The following is a 20,501-nucleotide window of genomic DNA, read 5'->3' as shown; positions in this document are numbered from 1 at the left end:
ATTTGCCCTTTGACCATCATGCCCTGCGTCATCTTTGATACAAACTCGAAAGTAAGACTTTTTTTTTTTTTTTTTTTTTTTTTTAATTCCAGTTTATGACGAATGAGGCAAGCAAGGTTCATCATGGCGGTCAGACACGTCCGTATGGGCGGCACACTATTGTGTCTTTTATTCCTTGTCGCACTTCTACGAGAAGTTCATGAGTCATCAAACTGCAGTTTTATGCATCCCGAACGCTGTACGCGACTGGTTATTCCACTCCATTTAACAACGTCAAGTGCTTACTACAAACCACCTTTTAAGCTCGCATCGAGGCGTTTTAATGGAGGAAGATTATTATACACTGCTACTGGTGTAGGTACATTTCAAGCGCAAAGATTGTTGATTTCTGGAGATGTTTCACCAAACCCTGGTCCGAGAAAGAAGCATACGAAATATCCTTGTGGTGAATGTTCTAAATCCGTAAGAAGCAATCAAGACGCCATTTTATGTTCTGAGTGCAACACCTGGTCGCATGCAAAATGTCTGAATATGTCGAACTGGACCTTTCAGTACTACCTTAATAATCCATCTGTTGACTGGATATGCTCCTTCTGTGCCTTGCCGAGGTTTAGCGATTCATTCTTTTCCACCTTGAATAGTTCCACGCATGAAAGTGCGAGTGAAACTGAGCTGGACCTTAGTTCACAACCTTCGGACATGAAGTTAATTAGAAACGAAAATCGCAAGGAATGCATTATAGCCAACCTAAATGTAAACAGTTTACTTAGCAAATTTGAGGAGATCAAGGAGTGGCTAACGAACAGAGCCTTCGACATTCTATCCATACAGGAAACTAAGATCGATCGATCCTTTCCTAACTCTCAATTTCACGTTAACGGGTACAAGTTATTTCGCCGTGACAGGAGGAAAGGTGGTGGCGGTCTTGCCGTCTTTATTCGCGATAACATCGCCGCAACATGTAAGAAAAGCATTACAACATCAGTGGAATCACTCTTATTCGACCTACACATCGGACAAAGACGCTTCGCTTTAATCAGTGCCTACAAGTCTCCTTCTGTTAACAATGCTACTTTCAGAACTGAATTGACTACAGTCCTGGATCAAGCGATATCTCTCTGCGTAAACGTGATTTGTCTTGGCGATCTAAATTGTGACATAATTCATCCGTTTATGAATAATAACCAAGGCAAATGCCTTCTGGATATATGCGATATCTATGACCTCGACACATTAATTAAAGAACCGACAAGAATTTCAACAACTAGAGCTTCTTGCCTGGATGTCATTCTTTCAAATGTGCCCATGTTTATGAAATCGTCTGGCGCTATCGAAACAGGAATCAGTGATCATCTGCTAGTCTACACGGTTCTCAAAACTAAAATGTTACATGCTAACGCCGAAGTCGTCAAGAAACGGATATTCAAGACCTTTAACCGAGATGATTTTCAGACAGATCTCAGTCGAGTTCCTTTTCATGCTGCATACGTTTTTGATGATATAGACGATGTTTACTGGTGCTGGGAGACGTTATACAACCAGGAGTTAGATGACCATGCACCAATGCGATCTTTCAAACGACGATCTTCAGCAGAATCGAAGTTTATCACTCCTGAAATTCGGAGAGTAATGGTGGAACGAAAACGGCTTGAGAAAAAATTTAATAGATCACGTAATAAGTGTGATTGGGAGAGCTACCGTCTAGTGCGCAACAAAGTAGTTAGCATGAGGAGAAAATCTATACGTAGACATTTTGAGAAGCTGTGTTCAGAAAAATATGCAGATCAAAAGAAGTTTTGGGGTGCCATCAAGCCTTATGTTAATTCCCGAAAGAATGTAGACAATAGCGGAATAACATTAAAGGAGGGTGACAAAATCATCAGGAATCCTCAAGAGGTGACCGAGACATTAAATAATTTCTTCACAAGCTGTACTCAAAGTACCAAAGAACAAAATCAAAATGGCTATCCAGCAGATTTATCGCACATATCAAATAACTTAATAAACAAGCCGAATGTGTCGCTAAGCAACACTAATCCAACAGAAGTTTACGAAGTAATGAGGAAACTTGCTCCAAACAAGGCTTCTGGATGTGATGGGATCCCTCCACTAGCAGTTAAAGAATCGATGGATGTTTTATGCTTCCCTCTTAGTACACTGATTAATCATGTTCTAACTTCAACTAAGATACCACAACAGTGGAAACTTGGCGAGGTCACTCCAATTCTCAAAAAAGACTGCAGCCTATTAAAACTAACTATCGGCCGATAACGATTCTGCCAGCTTTATCGAAGGTTTTCGAAAAAATTGTTCATTGCCGAATAAGCCCGTATTTTGAAGAAATTTATCACAAATATGTGTTTGCTCATAGGAAATATCACGGCTGCGACTCAGCACTTCTTAGTCTAACCGAACAATGGAAAAAAGAAATTGATAACAACAAATTGATCGGTCTGGTCTCTATGGACTTGTCCAAGGCCTTTGACACCTTACCTCATGAACTGATTGTTTTGAAATTAAAAGAATATGGAGCAGATGAAGCAACAACCACCCTGATAAAAGATTATTTATCAAATCGATTCCAAAGAGTGAGACTAGGGAATACACTGTCCAATTGGCAACCTATTTGCAATGGTGTACCACAGGGATCCATCCTCGGCCCTTTACTATTTAACATCTTCATGAACGATCTTTCATATGTCATCGAGAAGTGCACTCTGTCCACTTACGCTGATGACACTCAAATCTTTTACGCCGACAATCAACTCTCCAAAATTGAAGAAACAATCAACAACGATCTTATTAGTGCTGATATATGGTTCGCGCGTAATGGTATAAAGAGGAACAGTTCAAAATACCAGGCAATGGTGTTGGGAAAACACAAAGGAACTGATGAACCAGTGTTTAAGTGTGAGGAGTCACCACTTCCCATATCCAACACAATGGAACTTCTTGGCGTGACAATCGATGATAAATTGAATTTTGAAAAGCACATTGCTAAAATATGTAGAAAAGTCAGTCAACAGGTGGCTGTGTTAAAAAGGATGCAGAAAATGTTGTCTTTCGAGACTAGAAGGGATCTTTACAAAGCCTTCATTTTACCACACTTTAATTACTGCTCCGAAACGTGGCACTTCTGTAATAAGAAATCAGCTGACAAGTTAGAGTTGGTGAACAAACGTGCGCTCCGTTTTGTTTTTAGAGATAAGTCCTCCCCTTATGAGGAACTTTGTAAGCGTATCGGTCTCTCAAGTCTTCGTGAACAGCGATTAGCGAAAATTTTGTCCACTGTCTTTAAGATATTAACTAGTGATGCAGGACCAAAAAGCTTACATGATCTTATAACAGTTAGGTGCTCCACTTATAATCTTAGGAGCACCACAATACTGGACCTCCCAAAAGTAAAATCAACAACCTTCGGGTTAAGATCATGGAGATATGCTGCATCGAAACTATGGAACGCTTTACCGGACGAGTCTCGAAAGATACAGACATTTACTAGTTTTAAAAATTACTTAAAAACATTAGATCTCACGGGACTCTAGCGCGGTGAGGATCTATTTTTAATTATATTTCAACTCGTTGACTACATTATTAAATTCTTATATTTTAATATTAGCCTGTTTTTAATGATTACATTTTACATTTTATATATTCTAGTTCTTAATTCTTAATTTATTTAAATTTATATACCTTCACAAGGCTTTATAATTTCCTTTTTTCTTTTTATTTCGTGGCGTACCTGTAAACTAGCTTTTAGCTAAGCGTTCTGACCACGTTAAATAAATTGATTGATTGATTGATTGATTGAAGACTTGGTTACTTCCTATCAAACAAAAAGGTCGCGCGAGGTAAGATCTAGTCAAGAAAATTGCTTCATCCAATTAAATGAGGTGAGGGAGAAACAAGAGTGACTAAAAGGATAAGTCCGACAATAACTGATTGAAAAAAACAATGTTGCATCGGGTGAATAAACTTAACAATGACCTTGCTGTGTAAAGAGATATCGGTTACTAAAAGCAAATAATGTTTAACACCCTCCCCTACTCTACGATCGAATTCAAAATCAACCAAACCTGTTTGAAAATACATCGTGTATATTACGAATTCTATGGAAGTGAAGAATAAGCGACATATGCATATTACCATATAATATTCAACTACACTGACTCGTCTCTTGAAATCTTTATCTATGAACGGGTAGGTGAGTAAGTTAATAGATAGCTACATACGCGTAGGTATGCAAAGATGCAAGGATTCATGGAAGGATGGATGGATGAATTAATTCATAAACAAATAGCTGGATGCATACATATATATATGCACACATGCGCAAATGTATACATGCACACAGGCATACATGCCTACATGCACACGCATACATGCATACATGCATACATGCGTACATGCATACATGTATACCTGCATACATGCATGCATAGATGGATAAACGGAGATATGGATAGCTGGAAGAATGGGTCAGTTTTACTAGTCAGTGATGAAAAAAAAATATGAAAAGTCAAGGGCAGCCATCTTCTCTCTGTAAAGTTAACCTAAGTAGTATCAGTACATTGTTTGCATAAGCTAAAGACCCATAGCGAGCGAGTGTACAATCAGTTAATATACCTCCAGCCAACTGACTAAGGGACCTTTCACTTGACTTCCTATGTTAACAGAGTTGTTGCGTCCATTGAGTGCAGCTGTGAGAACAACTGGTGGCTCATAAAATGGGCTTGTGAAGTTTATATTCTGCAATAAATGCAAAAAACAGTTTGGTTGAAGAAAGGCATGATCTGAAGATGAAAACGTACTCGATTCCCTGAGGAATCAGGGAGATTGGGAAGACATGAATGTGGTGCCATCCCTTAATTGCACATACCTTGCATAAGGTGTAGCTGTTTCTTGCATTTGGTGTGTCATACTCAGAGAACACAACTTTCGAGGTCTCTTTAGCTCCCCACGAAGATGGATGATTTGTATACGCTATCCAGTTCTAGAATTCAGTCAAGAATAAAGACGTTGACGAAATAATTTTCCAATGTGTTTGGTTCCTTCTTCAGAATTCACAAGTGACTCAGTACTTGATGACACAACTACCTCGTCATTCATATTTTTATCCTCACAAATTTTCAAAGTTAGTAGGTTAATAATCCATCAAATAGTAAATCACTCGAGCCCAAGTCAACCCTACTAAATCCGAATATTTCAGGCGTTGTTTCCCGAAAGGGGACCTTGAAATGGTCTGAAATTGGGCAAGCGCGATAAATGTTCATCCAAATACTATAGAAACATGAAATAGTGAAACACAGGCGATATCAGGTCTGGCGATGACATTGATTTTAGTTTCCTAGGGGCATGGGTAACTAAGTAACCAGACCAAATGCTCGAAGCTCAAAAGCATTTTTCAGAAGGGTGAAACATTTTCTAAACATTTTTTGGTACGAGAAGAAAGCCTCTTTAAATTTCAGTCAAAGCTGCCTGTAGCAACATGCTTAATATGAGTTTCATTGAGTTCATATTAAAAAATGAAAAAGTTGTCCCACATACCACCACAAGATTGCTATGAGGTCCATCAAACGTCCTCGACTCCCTCAGACAAACTTAGAACTGACCTGTGGAGAGACTTTCAATCCAAACGCTCATGGCGTCCTGTGATTGGCGTGATGCACGGTGTTTAACAGTTACTTGGACTTTGGGCAACTGTGAGAAGACCTGAGAGGCAAAACTCCTGCTATCAGCCATTTTTCATTTCTATGGTCTATATATTAATATGGTTAGACGAGCTCTCTACCTTAGCAAAGCAAAGGGTTATCGCGCTTATCAAAAATTCCTAACGAAATGGTTGCCTTCTGATCGTGAGGATGTCTCGCAACGAAAAGCGTTGGGTGACATCCTAAAGAACGAAGGCTGATAGTTTCTAAAAAAACTGTTTGGGGCTGCGTCGGTGGGGGTAACGAAACAATTTGAATATATCAACAAAGTTGAAATGGTAAATTGGCCACCGTTATGATTATAAAAGCTGACGTTTCGAGCGTTAGCCCTTCGCTCCGACGAAGGGCTAACGCTCCAAACGTCAGCTTTTATAATCATAACGGTGGCCAATTTACCATTTCAACTTTTTTGATATATTCAAATTATATCCTAAAGAACGGTTGCGAAGGAGACTACATATTAGTTGAGGATTTTTAACATTCTCGATGATTTTGTGAACATCATGGCGAGACTTATTAACCGAAGTAACCTCCATTCTTTAAATTACCTGAGGAAATGAGACCTGTTCACACTTTGTTCCAGTGGTAAACAGGCCGAAACTAGTTTTTCCATGATAAACTCCCGATTGAGCACCGTGGAACGCAAGCCAATCGATAGTAGTGTTACCTCCAGAGCTATGTCCTCCTTGCACCAAACAGGCTTTGAAATCGGCTGCAGTGACATCCTCAACCCAAATGAATGCAGAATCGTGAACAATGGATGAGACATTTCCATGGTTAAGAGAAGCGAACACGAAAGGAGCTCCACCGGAGAAACGGTTGCTAAATGACACCGTCTGACAGTGGGCGCCGCAACTTCCCTCCTGATTTATGGCAACTTTTCCTCTCTCAACTCCTATGAATAAAATTTGAAATTCTCTAATGTAATTAACCAGTCAATCCTCGGATGCGCGATACAGGAGGGTCCTGCAAGGGTTCTTCGTAGGCTCTCTGCCTATTCTCCGTTATAAACTGTTGAATTTATTGAATGTCAAACCATATCAAATTGTAAATGAAGCGGGTCAGTAGAAACTAAGGTTGGGAAGGCAGAAATTCGATTCTGCTGGGGAAAATGATTTAAGCGAGAATCCGCCATTTTAATTGACGTCAGAGAAAGCATAACACTCATTATAATTGCTGAAAAATTATCTCTTATCAAAAGCTTCAGCTGAATCTTGTAAAAAATGAGAGTCTCCCAGGGGTTTTGGGGAACAAGGGAACGTTGGCAAAATATTGAAGGGAACAAGGGAACATAAGCCTATTTTTAGGGAAGAGGAGAACAAAACTGTACAAATCAGAGGAGAAAATATTGTGATATAAGAAATAAAGACCGTTATTTCTGAGATTTGATTTATGGTCATTTATGCACTACTGTCATTGGTTTCGTCTTACTTTACGTACACTAGAAATCAAACAAAGACAAAGCAATCAGCTGGGAGTCTGGGTGCGAGAAGTTGGCGGGAACCTGTTGTCACAGATTGCCAAGATGGCGGAGAGATTTGCCGATCGTGTTGTGCTGCCTGTCACTGCTGCGATTTATAAAAATGGCGATGAAAAACAGCATATGCATTGGTCCTCTGAAATGGGAATAGGGGGCGAGAGTGACAAGACATTATTTGATTTTATTGTTCGAGTTAGAGAAGGATTTCGAATCGCAGATCGGTGTAGCCAGCTAAGCATAGCGAGATTCAGAGTGAAGATCAGTATGAAAGAGTTTCAAGTCACAAAGAACTGTCCAAAAGGTAGAGTGTTTGAGATTGATTCCCAAGAACAGAGGAATGCAGCGATTACCAAACTGATAACGAAGGAGCGGCAGTTAATAGGTAGGTTTCTCAAATCTGGCTCGTATTTGAATATATCTAACGCTTGAATAAGCTCTTTATTTGTGATTATTCATTAACTATAATTATAGTATTAATAACAATGTTTATTTCTTATATTGCGTAGTCTAACATGCAATAAAAGATATGATCGAATGCGCATAACCATGTTCATCTCATTCTCATAAAATTATTCTATTCTATTATAAGTTTTGTTTTTGGTGTCTTTCTTTTTTGCGGGAGGGAATTGAGGGCGGTGATAAGTGGCAAGCAAATTTATTACACGGGGAACAAGTAAGGAAACAGTGTGGGAACATGGGAACGTAGGACAATTTTGGACGGGAACAAGGGAACAAGGACCCCCCCTGGGATAACCTGCGAACATGCTCCCAGCTTGGAGGGCGCGAAGCAGGGGAAGGGGAAGGGGAGGCTCCCCTTCACCTTCCCCTGCTTCGCGCCCTCCAAGCCGGGAGCCTGTTCGCAGGCTACCCCTGGGAGACCCTCAAAAATGGTCAAACTCATAAAGTCACATCGCAGGTAGGTCCAAATGAGCGTAAAAACAGTAGGACTCGAAAGAAAGCCGGGAAGAAAAGAAGAGACCAACCCGGGCCAACCCAATAGCAAAGGTCGTCGGAAATGATGTGTTTCGGCTCCCTTGATATCTTTGTGCGACGAGCCAGAGCGCACGTAGGTGGCCTGGAATTTTGCGAACAAAAAACTTGAAAGATGTCGCCGACACGCCGATATGTGATAACAGCTGTTAAGCTGACGAGCATAAAAGGTTATGGAAAATAGCTAACCCTTCATTACGTACCGACAAATGAGACTCGAGCAGCGTTTGATGTCGAAAGGTGAACGACGTGCAAGACTGTTTATGGCTTTTAGGCGTACCCTCATCAAATTGCCACACTTGTTTGACCAAAATGCTAAATAGGTGGTTACAGTTTTCCGTTGCCGTAAGTAAATAGACGAAAAAAAGTGAAGAACTTTTTTTTTTTTAAGAATAATGCATCCTCAAAACCCCTCAAGTCGCTGATTAGCAGTGATCTGCTGAGTAAGGATCGACAAAATGAGTACTGAGTTCTATGCGTTAATCGAAATAAGGTAATCTGGTCCTTCGATTTGAACTGTCATCTCAAAGTTTGAAGCAGAGTGGAGTATAGTCAACCAACTTGTCGGTGAATGATTAATGTTGAAATTTTCCCTATGACAAAAATCTAATTTGCACAAAAGGTTGATGTATTCCGTGGATGTACGGCGTATTCCTTAATCAAAAGATTCAGATTTCATTTGGTCTGGGTTAGTAGTGGTCAAATTGTCTCGATAGAACAGCGCTGACTTAGAGCGTTTTTTCTATCGAGGACAGAAAAGCGGAAAATATCATCTAAAAAACGTGTCATAGCTGAATTGGATTAAAAATCAAACATCTTGTATGGTACTAGAACGGATAACGAAGCATGAAACGCAACTTTCGGGCGCAAACTATAAGTATAAATAAAATTTACTTGGTTAGGGATGCATCCTTCTTTTGCAAACTTAAATTTACTCATAACTCCACTCCACTGAATATCTCGTTCCATTGAAGGCAAATATCCCTGGTCTAGCAAGTGCAAAAAGTCTGCTAGCCAACGCCAATTTCGCGTGAGCTGATCAAATTGCATAGATCAGTCCCACGACCTTGCGGAATTTACCAGAGAAAGAAAAGTAAACTTTGTCGATAGTTTGAGATATAAAAATATTTCAGACGTTTTGATAAAGTAAAAGCTCGGTTCACAGTTGTGGAAACGAGTTTTCAGGCAAGTATTTCCTTTTCTTCCATACAGAGCTTTATGCTCGAGTTCTTCCCAATGTGCCCCAACCATCAGAGCCATGATCAGTCCCTTGGACACCTTATCATACATCTTTGTCAATTCTAAGCTTGAAAGCAGAATTTTGAATATTTTAATAGAGCTCGAGGTAGTGAGACGTGATATTCTACCAATAAACCCGGTAGGAATTTGTTACTCTGATTGAGATTGGGGCATATCGAAAGAAATGAAAGGTGGAATCACAAGCATTCCACTGAGACGAACGTATTTGTTCTTCCTTCTATAAAAATAAGTTGATTTACAAAATTAAATCAGCCATGGATTTATCATCCCTAATCATGGCCCCAAAAGATAAAAATTCTATTTGACAAATAAGCGGGAGTGGCATTTGTTTTCTAAGAGAAAAGAACATTGAAGATGTCCCGGACGGTAGCGATCGAGAAAAGCAATTAAAGACCGCATTGGAATACATCGCAAAAGTAAAGAAATAGCACACAGAAAATTACCTTGCACGCTTGGCAAGCATACGCAGAGCCAACTCAAGAGAAGCACGCCTTTTTTCTTAAAAAAAATGATCGCTCTTATAACTTGAAGTGAACATAACCATTTGTAAATGAACACTGCCACAGGTAGGAATGAAAGGTTGCTTTAAGGTTAAAATGCTTGAATGACAGCTTTCAAGCTTATTTGAGTGGAGCTCCTTTTCGATTTGAGAAATTAAGGAGCACATAGAAATCGTTACAAGCTATAGGAAGCATCCTCGACGAGGCTATATTTCAAGTTTCTTTATATACCTTTGAACAAAAATCATGTCCTTATTTGGTGCAGAACATACCATAAAAAAAAAATTATAATCATATTATAATTAAAGTATCTGACGTTGAATTACATTAACGGGTGGGATAGTCAGACTAGTTGGAATACGTAAAATGAAAAACGCAAAAGCAAAGCCAGTTTTTAGTCTCAAAGAATACAGATTTGTATTACCCCAAAGACATGCACTCTTTCCATCTAAATCTCTCGCCACTATCAAATAATAATCTTTTACTGAGGATAGCTCCACAAACGCAGTTATTTTTAGAAAACACAACGATAAAGTGAAATCGAAGAGAGGATCTCTTCTTAAACTGCTGACATTTATTAACAGGCAACCTTACAGCTGTGGTTATGAACAGTTGCTCAGTGACGGAAAACGAGCTCATAATGATGAATTTGTCCCCAGTCGTTCACAAATTCTTTTTCAATCTTAAGATGGAATTCAGAGTGGAAATTCTTGGATGAGACTCGTTTGAAATTTTCAGGCAATCTGCTTTTCTGCTGTACAGGTTAACTCTGTGGTGGCTTCGAGACTCCGAGAATGTGATTCGACCAACACTAGTAATGTAAATTTAAACTGTTCGAAATCGCTTCTCGTTCTATTTGTGACAACTACTCGAGACATGAGAAATCTTCCAGATATTACGCAATCAATATTTTTCGTCATGGCGGTCCGGCCCTTTGAAAGAGCTAAAGTAGTTTAAGCTACAATGAAAGAGGAGCAAATGTGACTTAGGTTGGCAGGTTTATCAAGGAGTTCATATATTTTCCTCCGCAGAAGCTTGGATCTTTTTAACATGGTTTCAAAGAATTCATGTCGTCGACTCTTTCTAAATGCTGAAGATAGAATATTGTACCTTCTACCTTTTTCACGACATACTTTTTAATGCTTGGCATAACAATTAATTTTGCAGATTAGAGCGATCTTCGTAGTAGCGAACACTACTTAGGCGGTGGTGAAAATAAAGCCTGAAAAAAATTAAGGCCTGTCAGGAGTTGAACCCATGACCTCTGCGATACCGGTGCAGTACTCTACAAACTGAGTTGACGAGCCAACTGGGAGCTGCGTATTTTTGTCCGTTTGCATTACCTAGAGATAGGAGTTTCTCGCGGAAATCGTGTACGTGTAGTCCGAGGGAAATAACTCTGATGCATCTCGCCATGTTTCGTTTCCCCACATCTAGCCAGCGCCGAAGACTCGTGCATTGATTAGTGTTGAGTAAAATCGCTCGATTGTATTGTATTGTATTGTAATCTTTATTTAGACACGATCAATTCATCAGCCTATAAAAATACATATCACATACGCTAAGATATTTAAAATTAAAACTACATACTATAACACTAAAGCTGTTTTCCGTGAATGCCGTGCGTTAGACTTTAAAAATGTCATTGATCTTACGTTTAAATAACCCCAGAGACTCTGTGTTCCTTATATCGCGTGGTAAACTGTTCCATAATGTGGCGCCATTGTAGCTAAAGCTTTTTCTGTAATAATTAGTGCGCGGTAGTGGAACATTAAGCTTATTTTCAGAGTCCCTGAGGTCATAAGCAGAGTCACGCCACGTAAACTTTGAATATAGATACCTTGGAGCTAGCCCCTGCAGACATCTAAACATCATGGTGGCTTTATGGATTTCCTGCTGGCGTGCAAGATTTTTCCACCCTAAAAACTCGAGTAGCTCAGTTGCATCAGCATCATAGTTAGAGAATGTCAATGCTGTCTAGACGAAATTTAAGATATGAAAACGGTTAAAAGACGCTACAAACCCTTCTATAACTCCGAAGTACAACTCCACAATGTCCCTCAGAAATCACGCGATGGTTTGTTGTCTGAGGATGTCCTGCGACGAATTTCGTATTTAGGACCATGGGAGGCCAAATTAAAAGACAAAGACATCTATGAACAGTAGCTGAAATCACAGCAAGGGAGAGAAAAATTAAAATCAATGCCAACCTCTCTGCTGTTGCAACTAATTCGGAAGACATAAAAAAGTAATGATGCTTGAGAAAAGCTGAGTAGAGGGTCCGATCTTAAATTCGATCATTAAAGAAAGTTCACTCATGCAAAGTTGTTCAAAGGATGTGCAAACGAAATGCTACCTGGTCCTGAAAGCGAATGTAACTATTTGTGAATTGGTGAGGGCTGCGTATTTTCAATACGAAGCTGATATCAAAAATACCGCGTTCAAAAGGTTAAGAATGTGTCTCAAATCAAGAGAAATCTGGCAATGCCTCCTGTCAATGCATGGTACGCAATAACACGAGATAATCACGTGATTATCTTGCTCTTGGCAGTAGATCATTTTCATGCGGTTTGTTACATGAAAAATATCTGGGAAACTCCAGAATTGTCTGGAACAATGATCGACTTACAGGAGGAGTGTGATTATGTGACGTCATCAGACTGCTCGTCATGTCATACACGTCAACTGCTGTATTATTATCACAAGCCAAAACACCTCCCTTTCCTTGGTTCATCTTAGTTTTCTTAGCGACAAGCCATTTGGCGTCTTCCCAACTCCCCATGGGAAAGAATTCAGTTTAGGGCGTCAAGTTTTCCAAACAGTTTGCAGTTTAATCGTAACTTCTTGGGGGAAGAGACACCGGGAGAGTAAATAACCTGTCTAAGAACACGACACAGTGACTTTGACCGGGGCTAGAATCCTGAGTTAAGGAGGCTGGGCCCAGCACAAACATATCAGGGCACCGAGTCCCCCAAAATCTATCAGTTCTAAAATTTAAGGTGGCGTTGACCGCATAGACAGATCTTTTTTTTCGACTTCGCAGAAAGATGAATCTTGAAATGCTGCTTCTAATTCAAAGATAAAAAGTTCGGTTGATGGAACGCTTCTGACATACAGATAGATAAAGCTAAAATCGAGCGGAGGTCTTTCTAAGAGGCTGTAGCTTTGCAATAAAGAGATTATGATAACTTTTTGAAAAGTAATTAAGACCGCAAGGAGGTAAATCAAATAAATCAGTGAAGTCACTTTAAACCACTTGAACATAATCAAAGACTCTGAATAACCGGCACTTGTGTTCTCTAATTTTCTTGTTTTTTTTTTTGTTTGTTTTTTTTTTTTTTCTCCTATCTTGATTTCATTTGTGTAAAGCCAAAGTTTGGTCATGAAAGCGTTAAATATTTCTCAGGTTTCACACCCATCATTTCTTCCTAAAATAAACTAGTGGATTTGAACACGAAAAAGAACTCTGCGATCCAGGAATGCTGAGTATGCTTTAACAATAAACGCTAATCCGGTTATGTAAAAGTCAATATTGTTTCTGCTAGATGCCAGAAACTTTCACGCACAAAATATAAGGAAAATATGAAAATCTTCGATGACAAAAAAGACAGGCGTTTATCAGGCATAGAAATTGTAGATTAGTTTGGTCATCGCTGCCAAATGACACAATAATATTGGAAAGTTTACGACGTTCCCGATCCCGCAAACGTCATTGTGACGTAATCCCGTAGCTATTGTAAGAACGTCTGTGAGATCAATAATCATTACTTTCGTGACCTGAGAGTACTTGCCCGAACATCTCATCTTCACGTAAGGCAAACGAAGGATGGAACATGGCCTTCTTTGCTTTTGTAACACTTGCTTTGGCCTCACTTGCTTTTAGTGAGATCAGCGCAACCTCGAAAACCACCCTGGAATCTCCGGACGGCGCTTACAAGCTGCAATGGAGATATAACAACAGCAAGTTGATTTTCACTCTTGCCTGTCAAACAACCGGTTACTGCGCGGTCGCACTTAGTGAAACAGCTGATGGCAAAAACATGGTCAGGTATGACATAGCCGTGACAGGATATACCTCTGGTGCAGGATACGTAGATGTAAGTCAATCTGCAATATTTTCTTCATCGATAAACTTCGTTTCTTATTTTTGTTTAACACATTGACAGTTTGCTTTCATTTTGCCAAACCGCTTTGGCAGGCATCGAGATCATGCAAGTATTGTAAAATAATTCTTTCGAAATCAAGCCGAGCAAATCAAGATATCAAACGCCGAATTTCAGGCCAGGGTTTCTCAGACTTCTGTCGTGTTCTTAGCAATGTTGGAACAATATTCTAGTTTCATATCTCCCAAGGGGGTTGCGTTCAAAGGTGCTAAAAGGTTTCCAGCTGGTCTTTACTTACAAGGCTTAGTGCATTCTTCAGAAAATCTTCATCTAAGTTAAAGTCAATAAAATTGAAAGAAGAGAGAAACAAAACTGTAAAAGTGTGAAAACTGTACTTTTTGCTGTTAGGTTCGGCTGCCGGTTTTTCACTCATTAAGTCGCGTAAAAATGGTTCTCTAGTAATTAATTATGAGAAGCGAATATAATAGAGTTTCTGTTTCTTTTGTTATTCTAACATTGCCAGCCGTGGAGCTCATTTTCTTAAGAACGCATAATTCCCTCGTATTCAACTTGAGTTAGTCATACCAAAAGAAATTTCAAGTAACAGGTTGGTGAGCAAATTAGTTTTTTACGGTGAGCAAATTAGTGTGATAGTAATGGATTGTCGCCAAATTATTTACCGAAAAAATAAACATTTTTTTAGAGACAAAAAAAGCTGCGTCATTTGAGCACAACCCAGTAAAAAATTGTCGTCTGAGATGTATTTCCTTCCTTTCTTCCAAGGCAATGATAATAGATCCATAGATTCCATTCCAATAAAATGTCAGACTAAGAAAAAGCGAAAAATCATTCTACATATATTTACCCTTCAGACACCCTCGACGTCCACAGTAATGTGCAGAATGCTTGCATGCCTGGACGTGTCACACACATATATAAAGTACACTTAACATACTTAGTATATGATTCTCTGTCATGATCACCTAAAAGTAGAGTATTGCCTCTTATATCTCAGTTACTTTTGCCTTAATTTTATCTTACGATATTGTGAAGCGCGACTGAATATGTTCATATAGAGGTCTGCGCTATATAAATGTAAATTATTATTATTATTATTATTATTTAAACCTGAAGAAATGGAGAACGAATTCTCGTGATCAAATATTATCTTCTCGTCTTTCACGCTCTCAGTCTGGTGATTTTGGCGTAGGAGTGAGTTATCGTGACCGCGTCCTTCAGTTGTTCTCATGAAATTGTTGTGAGGAATGTTGCTGGGCTACAATCGACTTACGATATTCCTAATCTTAAAATTAAGCTTTGTTAGGCAAACAAGTTTCCCCGTCACTCACTGTTGGTTAATTTTCTAGGAAATGATCTGTACGTGACTGGTGTAGATTACTTCCGCTACCCTTTCAACCAATCAGATACAAAATTAAAACCGATCATGACTCGGACACTCGCTTTTTTTTTCCCGCGCTTGCGCTTGTAGCTGACCATATATGGTTTATTTTGAGTTATCATCGCTCCTACTTTCTCTGATTGGCTGCCCTGAGTACGTTGGGTTTGGTTCTACGATACTCAATCGACAAATTCTCTATATAAAAAATTTAGGTTGAAATTATAAACAGTGGTGTTTTTCACTTTGACGCTTTATGGTAAACCTGAGGCGGTTGGACTTTATTTTGACAGGATTACTGGAGCCGAGGGCCGGGACCACCGAAAAAAGATGGAATACAAAGTTACAAACTCATATCAGCCTCTGAAGCTGGTGGGAAAACCACTGTGGAGTTTTACAGGGATGCTGAGACGGGAGATGCTGAAGACGTCCAATTTAAGGTATTAATGATACGATTTAGTAGCGTAAAGATGACAACACTGCTCTAAATTCGCCTTTTCTAGTTTTAACTTGATATGATATCTTTTTATGCCGAAAAGCCGAGTTGTTCGCAGCGGAAATCCTTCAGTGGAAATCCTTCAGGGGGGAAGAAAACGAGTATCTTAGACCCCCCCCCCCCCCCCCCATCCACCCAATCCAAAGAATTTTCTACAGAAAATATGGAAGAAAGATATTCTTAGGGAACATGTCTAACAGATCCCCATTGAACGATTCATCCCCAGCATCTGTTCTCAAACCACCTACCACAAAATTTCCTTCGTTTTTTTTTTTTATCTTTGTGCAGAATACCACCGAAGTTAAAGTGATATTCGCTTCGAAAAACGACAGTGATGCGAACAATAATGGTTTGTCAAAACACGACAAGACCAAAATATTGGATGGGAGATATAACTTGATTTCTTTAGCGAAGGAACCTCCACCGTCGCCATCAACAACAGCCATACAACCATCGGCAACAATGATGTCGACAAATGAATCGGTGGCTCCCACGATAAAACAATCGGTGGCTCCCACGATAAAACAATCGGTGGCTCCCACGACTCCAATGGCTCCTCCAAAATACGCAAGTGTCATCTCTCCCGATGGCTCATTCAAACTCGAATGGACCTACAGCAACAGCACACTGATGTTCAAGATGACCTGTAAAACAACCGGTTGGTGTGCTGTAGGATTTACCACAAAAGCTGATGGAAGAGGCATGAAAAACTACGATATAGCTGTGGCTGGATCTGCCTCCAATATCGGATATATCTGGGTTGGTATAGAGGGAGCCTGGATGAATGAACAAGTTGATTGACTGACTGAGTGATAGGCTGATTGGTTGGTTAATTGACTGACCAGCTTGGCGAACTGGGCAACCTTCTGATGGACCGACCGCCGAGCGACTGGCTGGCTGACTGATTCATTGACAAATTCACTGACACACTGACGTCTGACTGACTAACTGACAGACTGCATGGCTGACTAGCTGACTGATTGACTGACTGGCTGGCTAACTGACAGACTGATTGACAGACTGACTGACTGGCCGACTGACTGGCTGACTGACTAACTTATTGAAAACTAATTGACTAAATGACTGACTGACTGATTAGGTTATTGGATAGCTAATTGATTAAATGACTGTCTGACTGAATGACTAACTGAGTTGCTGACTCACTGAATAGCTAACTAACTGACCTACTGACTACTGACTGATAGATTGACTCAGTGAATTACTCACTCCATAACTGACTCACAAATGTATTGCAAATGAAAGAGAGACAAACAAATGAGTGAAAATAATATAGATGAACTTTTATTTTAGAGTAAATACAAGGTAGGGCCCGCTAGCCTTTAAAAAACTCTATAAATATGCAATTTAAATAACTAGCATTGGCCTTCATTTGCTAACAGGATTACTGGAGCACGTCCTTATCAAAACCAAGCAGAGACCCAAAGCAAAGCTTCCTCCTCACAAAGGTGAGTGAAAAGGACGGTACAACCATGGTGGAGTTCTCCAGGGATGCTGTAACAGGATACACTGCCAATGATGTGCAGTTCCAGGTAAGATTTTTAGCCAGACACTGCAGGCTCTAAAAATCAATCAGAAAATTTGGCTTAATTCGAGGAAAGAAAGCTGGTCACCGATGGCTTTGCATATTGATGCCGTGCCAAAATTTCAAGAAATAAATCTGTGTGAGAAATTGAAAACTGTGTACTATGAATAGAGCAGCTTTTCATAACATATAACAGGCCAATATAGTTGGTTATCAGTTTTCTTCAAATGTAAGGAACAAGTAACAGGCTTTCAATATTGTTTCTAATCCGTCCAATCATACTTCTATTAATTCATTCATACATTCATTTATCCTTCATCTATGCACTTATCCACAATGATCCAAACTTGTTTATTTCCTCATTCCTTCATTCATTCATATTCATTCATTCTTCACTTACTCATTCACTCATCCAATATGCTTCTTCGTTTCCCTGTTTTCTCGTTTCCTCGTTCCCTTATTCCCTCGTTCCCTCTTTCCCTCGTCCCCTCGTTCCATCGTGCCTTCGTTCCGTTGTTCCCTTGTTCCCTTGTTCCCTCATTTTGCTCTTCCCTCGTTCCCTTGTTCCCTCGTTGCCTTTATTCCTTCGTTCCTTCATTCATCAAGTCTTTGTATTGCTATCATTATCAGGATGATACCCAAGTAACAATTGTGTGGGCTTTAAGTGGAACTGATGCAAACGTCTGCCTGTCAAAACACACAGTAACCGGGATACTAAGTGGCAAACATAACATGATAAAGGTAGCGATCGAAGCGGAGACTGGAACTAAACAAAACACCGGTCATGTGATTTTCCCGTCTTCTGCTACTTTCCTGGCCTGCATGACTGCCTATTTTCTTGCATTTTAACCTCCATGATAATTATAGAAACATAAAACTATAATTACTATGGTAATCTTGAAATAATTGAGTAAGTTTTTGATCAAGTTTTCATGGTAAACCTGCTTTGCATTAGTTTTGTCTTAGTGCCCAATCCCCCTTCCCCCCCAGAAGAAAATTCTGAAGAACATCGCAATCTAGTCACTGCCTTTTTTTACGCTCACGGGTTTCAAGATTTTCCCAACTTGCTTTTCGATAGCTTCCCTATTTTCATTTGACGTGGTGATTACTTTGGTTTTTGTTTTGCGACACTAGCTACTCGCGTTCGCGTTAGCTTAGTGAGAAAAATTAGAAGTTGCTCCAAAACAGAAACAAGAACTGCTTTATCGCATAAAGAAGTAAAACCTAAGTACTCCGGAATAATGAGTTTCAAAACAGTATATTTATCTGCCAGGTGAACAGTTGTAACTAGTCAGAGGTGATAGGGAAATGCAAACCGCGTTACCCCGGAAGTAAAAACCTTTCACCAGAGCTTGATAAGGCGAGATCGCATGGAAGGGATTGATGTGATTTGCTCCAACAAAACTGTTATCATATTACTCGCTGTAAGTGTTTAATACCTATACATAAATGTATCTCTGCCTACATATTAAAGCTTTATTTGTCTTGTACTTGGTTTTGTTACCTTTCTTGTTATCTTGTCTATATATCATCTTAATATATACTAAAACAAAGGATAGCATCGAAGGCACGCTCTGATTAGCAACTCAAACTCCGAATATCCTTTGCTATTCACTTCCGAGCAACGCGCGCGGGATTTTTTGCCTAATCGTTGCAGGAATGAATAACTTCAACTCATCTTTTTGTGCTCTATTATCTGACTGTTTTCGGCGGCTCGGTAAATATTCACCACTAACCACCTCCCTTTCGGCGAATAGTTTTTAAATGTAAAGCAATATACGGTTGTCAAAGATGATGTCTTTTCATAAGGACAACATGTTATGGTGATTCACAATTTTAGAGAAACTAGGTGTCGTGTTTTTAAGGCTGTTTAAGAGCTTTCCAAATTTCACCTGTATCGACCTTTCACATCACGTGACAACGGCCCTTGAAGGCCTAAAAGACATCCCAACCAAACTTTTTTTAATTTACGCCTATAAACTCAAATCATTGCCAGAAATTTGGGACAATATGGCGGAGGCAATTCTCGTGTTACAAGCAAAATGGCGCCGAAACAGTATGAGAAAGTGTATTGGAATAGATTATTTTTTCAAAATAGCTGTCTAAGAATGGGATATTCTTTCGCTGCGTACTTGGAAATGCAGCCTGCATCGGTTAAAGCGTCTATCGCTACGAAAAAGAAATACTCAAATTCAAGCCTACTTTTTCCCAAGGTAAACAAGTAAACTCATAATTCTGACTCTATTTTCCCATACAAACTTTTAAAATCTGCTTCGACTAGGTGTTACAATTGTTATGTCGTTGGAACAACCTTGTGAAGATTCGCAACCGCGTAGTTCGATATGCATTCTGCAGAAGTTTGCTAAACTAAATCGCTCGTAAACGGTCGAATATGTTGGCCCTCTAATTTTCCTCGAGCCGGCAAACTCTTCGTATATTCACAGAGCTCAAAATCCAAACACGCCATTTTTTAATACCCCAATTTTAGGAAGGAAGAACACGAAAGATACAAGTCCCAGTAACTGCACAATTTTGCCGCCATTTTCCTTGTTTTGACTTCTGCTTTGGCTTTCTGGGATAGAAAGGTACTAGGCCTTTCTCTCGGGGGGTTTTACGAAAACAGAAAGCTACGTGTTCACTTCACTTCCGACGTCGCCATATTGAATTGTCTGTAATACAATATACCGCCGACATTTCGTAACGGGCTCAAAATGTCCCCGATTTCTGGTGACGCCAAAAACAATTCATATTACGACTTCAAATTGGAAAAAGGTTTTGTAGTCACACCAGTATTACATGTTCTTTTATCATGAGACTAGAGAGACTTAGCGGACGCACTCAACATCAAAAGGGAGGAAATAAGGCGGGATGGAAGGGTGAAAACTGTCGAGAGAAACCGCAGAAAGGTTGAAAACATATAAAACCACACAAATACTGTAACTTCTGCCCTAACACTAGTACACAGGCAGGCAAGATGGAAATCGATTACAAATTTCATACGCAGTAGGGAGACCGTTAGAAT

At 39.6% G+C, this 20,501-nt stretch overlaps 2 protein-coding genes and 1 pseudogene across 3 annotated transcripts; 2 read left to right on the top strand and 1 right to left on the bottom strand.

Annotated features, from left to right (window-relative positions):
• Window positions 1–123: 123 nt before the first annotated feature.
• Window positions 124–2,271, top strand: LOC148743339 (uncharacterized). Its single transcript, XM_088750917.1, has one exon. It carries the CDS (start codon window positions 124–126, stop codon window positions 2,269–2,271), a length of 2,148 nt encoding a protein of 715 aa, XP_088607043.1.
• Window positions 2,272–4,503: 2,232 nt separating this feature from the next.
• Window positions 4,504–11,357, bottom strand: LOC148743338 (uncharacterized; annotated as a pseudogene). Its single transcript, XR_015997264.1, has 6 exons — window positions 11,285–11,357; window positions 9,885–9,998; window positions 6,260–6,606; window positions 5,548–5,712; window positions 4,880–4,993; window positions 4,504–4,749 (listed from the first exon to the last, which is right to left on the bottom strand). The product of XR_015997264.1 is annotated as an uncharacterized LOC148743338 (transcript).
• A 2,417-nt stretch (window positions 11,358–13,774) lies between these two features.
• LOC148743337 (uncharacterized) lies at window positions 13,775–18,969 on the top strand. The gene is made up of 5 exons (XM_088750896.1): window positions 13,775–14,038; window positions 15,734–15,880; window positions 16,225–16,695; window positions 17,337–17,486; window positions 18,110–18,969. The coding sequence occupies exons 1-5, from the start codon at window positions 13,775–13,777 to the stop codon at window positions 18,326–18,328; spliced, it is 1,251 nt and encodes a 416-aa protein (XP_088607022.1). The 3' UTR covers window positions 18,329–18,969.
• The last annotated feature ends 1,532 nt before the right edge of the window (window positions 18,970–20,501 follow it).

The sequence above is a fragment of the Stylophora pistillata genome, chromosome 1 (genome assembly GCF_964205215.1).
Source record: "Stylophora pistillata chromosome 1, jaStyPist1.2, whole genome shotgun sequence".
In the NCBI taxonomy this organism is placed as follows: Eukaryota; Metazoa; Cnidaria; class Anthozoa; order Scleractinia; family Pocilloporidae; genus Stylophora; species Stylophora pistillata.
Note: the sequence above shows the minus strand (reverse complement) of the source record. Positions and strands in the feature narration are given on the sequence as shown.